Raw genomic sequence first — 2,500 nt, forward strand, 5'->3', positions numbered from 1 at the left:
AGGGCCTCTGAGGGGTGGACGAGGGTTAGGTGATATTAACTGAGTGGCGACTATGATCCACTCGCTTGATGTGGTGCTGCCTACGTCTTCCTTAGCTTTGATAATTCTTTTTCTGTGTACGAAGGTTAGAGGATAAAAACTGCTACTCCCAGCCCCTCATCCTTCCCCCTCAAGGCAGACATGCAACACCCAACTAGCATCAAATTCTCATCCCTTTTCTGTTCGACTCTCTAATGCAAGAGTTAACCAATACTCCTAGTCCTTCATGTATGCAACAGGTCAACTCTGGAACTGTCTCCCTCTCTCTGTATTTCCTGCTTCCTACTCCCAGTCTTTCATTTATGCAACAGGTCAACTCTGGGACTGTCTCCCTCTGTCTGTATTTCCTACTGCCTATGACCTCCAGTGTAGGTAGGTAGGTAGGTAAGTTAACTAATACTCCCAGTCCTTCATTTATGCAACAGGTCAACTCTGGAACTGTCTCCCTCTGTCTGTATTTCCTGCTTCCTATTCCCAGTCCTTCATTTACGCAACAGGTCAACTCTGGGACTGTCTCCCTCTGTCTGTATTTCCTACTGCCTATGACCTCCAGTGTAGGTAGGTAGGTAGGTAAGTAAGTTAGCCAGTACTACCAGTCTTTCATGAATGCAACAGGTCAACTCTGGAACTGTCTCCCTCTGTCTGTATTTCCTACTGCCTATGACCTCCAGTCTTTTAAACACGGTGCATCCAGGCATCTCAAAATAAACGCATCTTGAATTTGTCTCTCTAATGTCGTTTTTAATTCTTCTAGGAGGGAAAAATCTAGTGGGGTTCATCCTTTGGTTCCTTTTCCTTTGCATTAAAAAGAAAACGACTTCCTTATGGTATAGACAACTCAGGAAAAATGCAGCACTACATGAAGTGAGTGGATGGTGGTGAGAAATAGGAAGAGAGGAGGACAGGCACAGAAAAAGAATGATAAAGGCTAAGGAAGAAGTAGGCAGTACTACATCAAGTGAGTGGATGATGGTGAGAAGTAGGAAGTGAGGAGGACAGGCACAGAAAAAGAATGATAAAGGCTAAGGAAGAAGTAGGCAGCACTACATCAAGTGAGTGGATGATGGTGAGAAATAGGAAGAGAGGAGGACAGGCACAGAAAAAGAATGATAAAGGCTAAGGAAGAAGTAGGCAGCACTACATCAAGTGAGTGGATGATGGTGAGAAATAGGAAGAGAAGAGGACAGGCACAGAAAAAGAATGATAAAGGCTAAGGAAGAAGTAGGCAGCACTACATCAAGTGAGTGGATGATAGTCGACAGTACTGGCAGGTAAAGTTTAATCACAATGGGTACACTGCTATGGCTACTACTGTAATATGACCACTACTATACTGCTATGGCCACTACTGTACTTTTTTTTTGTAAGGAAGAAGAAACCAAAGGCTGAGCCCGCAATTCTTTCCAAGAAAAAAAACAAAAACAATACAAAAGAGAGCCAAATTCAAGATGCGTTCATTTTGAGATGCCTGGACACACTGCGTTTGAAAGACTGGAGATCATAGGAAGTAGGAAATACAGACAGAGGGAGACAGTTCCAGAGTTGACCAGTTGCATACATGAAGGACTGGGAATATTAGTTAACTTACCTACCTACCTACCTACTTACCTACACTGGAGGTCATAGGCAGTAGGAAATACAGACAGAGAGAGACAGTTCCAGAGTTGACCTGTTCAGTAAATGAAAGACTGGGAGTAGGAATTAGGAAATACAGACAGAGGGAGACAGTTCCAGAGTTGACCTGTTTACATGAAGGACTGGGAGTATTGGTTAACATACCTACCTACCTACCTACACTGGAGGTCATAGGAAGTAGGAAATACAGACAGAGGGAGACAGTTCCAGAGTTGACCTGTTGCATAAATGAAAGACTGGGAGTAGGAAGCAGGAAATACAGACAGAGGGAGACAGTTCCAGAGTTGACCTGTTTACATGAAGGACTGGGAGTATTAGTTAACTTACCTACCTACCTACCTACACTGGAGGTCATAGGCAGTAGGAAATACAGACAGAGGGAGACAGTTCCAGAGCTGACCTGTTTACATGAAGGACTGGGAGTATTGGTTAACATACCTACCTAGCTACACTGGAGGTCATAGGAAGGAGGAAATACTGTGCTATGGCTACTACAGTACTCTATTTACGAACTCTCCGTGTCGTGCCGATCGGGTGAGTCCTCCGGCAGCTTTCTGAGGTAATCACGGAGGAGCATTTCGTAGCGTGGGATGCGTTGTACAGGCGATAACATGTGGTGCTGCAGGGTGAGGCTTCCACAGGCTTCCATATTCTGTCAACCCAGGCACGAAGACGGAGATTAGCTACATAGAATGTGTGAAAAAAACATCTATCTATCAATCTATTGCCAGACGCCATAATCCCGTATCTATCTATCTATCTATCTATTGCCAGACGCCATAATCCCGTATCTATCTATCTATCTATCTATTGCCAGACGCCATAT

General features: G+C 44.2%; 1 protein-coding gene across 1 annotated transcript in view; it reads right to left on the bottom strand.

Moving 5' to 3' along the window:
* The window catches only part of LOC145419048 (uncharacterized), a 27,041-nt gene that overhangs the window by 11,106 nt on the left and 13,435 nt on the right, over positions 1–2,500 (bottom strand). The window contains exons 7-8 of the mRNA XM_080287293.1: positions 2,188–2,326; positions 1–7 (exon numbers count right to left, since the gene is read on the bottom strand). The exon at positions 1–7 is cut by the window's left edge and continues 199 nt beyond it. Coding sequence (XP_080143419.1) covers positions 1–7; positions 2,188–2,326 — 146 coding nt within the window. The remainder of the gene's footprint in view (positions 8–2,187; positions 2,327–2,500) is intronic.

The sequence above is a fragment of the Coenobita brevimanus genome, chromosome 117 (genome assembly GCF_032717465.1).
Source record: "Coenobita brevimanus isolate Jiangsu-jjx chromosome 117, ASM3271746v2, whole genome shotgun sequence".
In the NCBI taxonomy this organism is placed as follows: domain Eukaryota; kingdom Metazoa; phylum Arthropoda; class Malacostraca; order Decapoda; family Coenobitidae; genus Coenobita; species Coenobita brevimanus.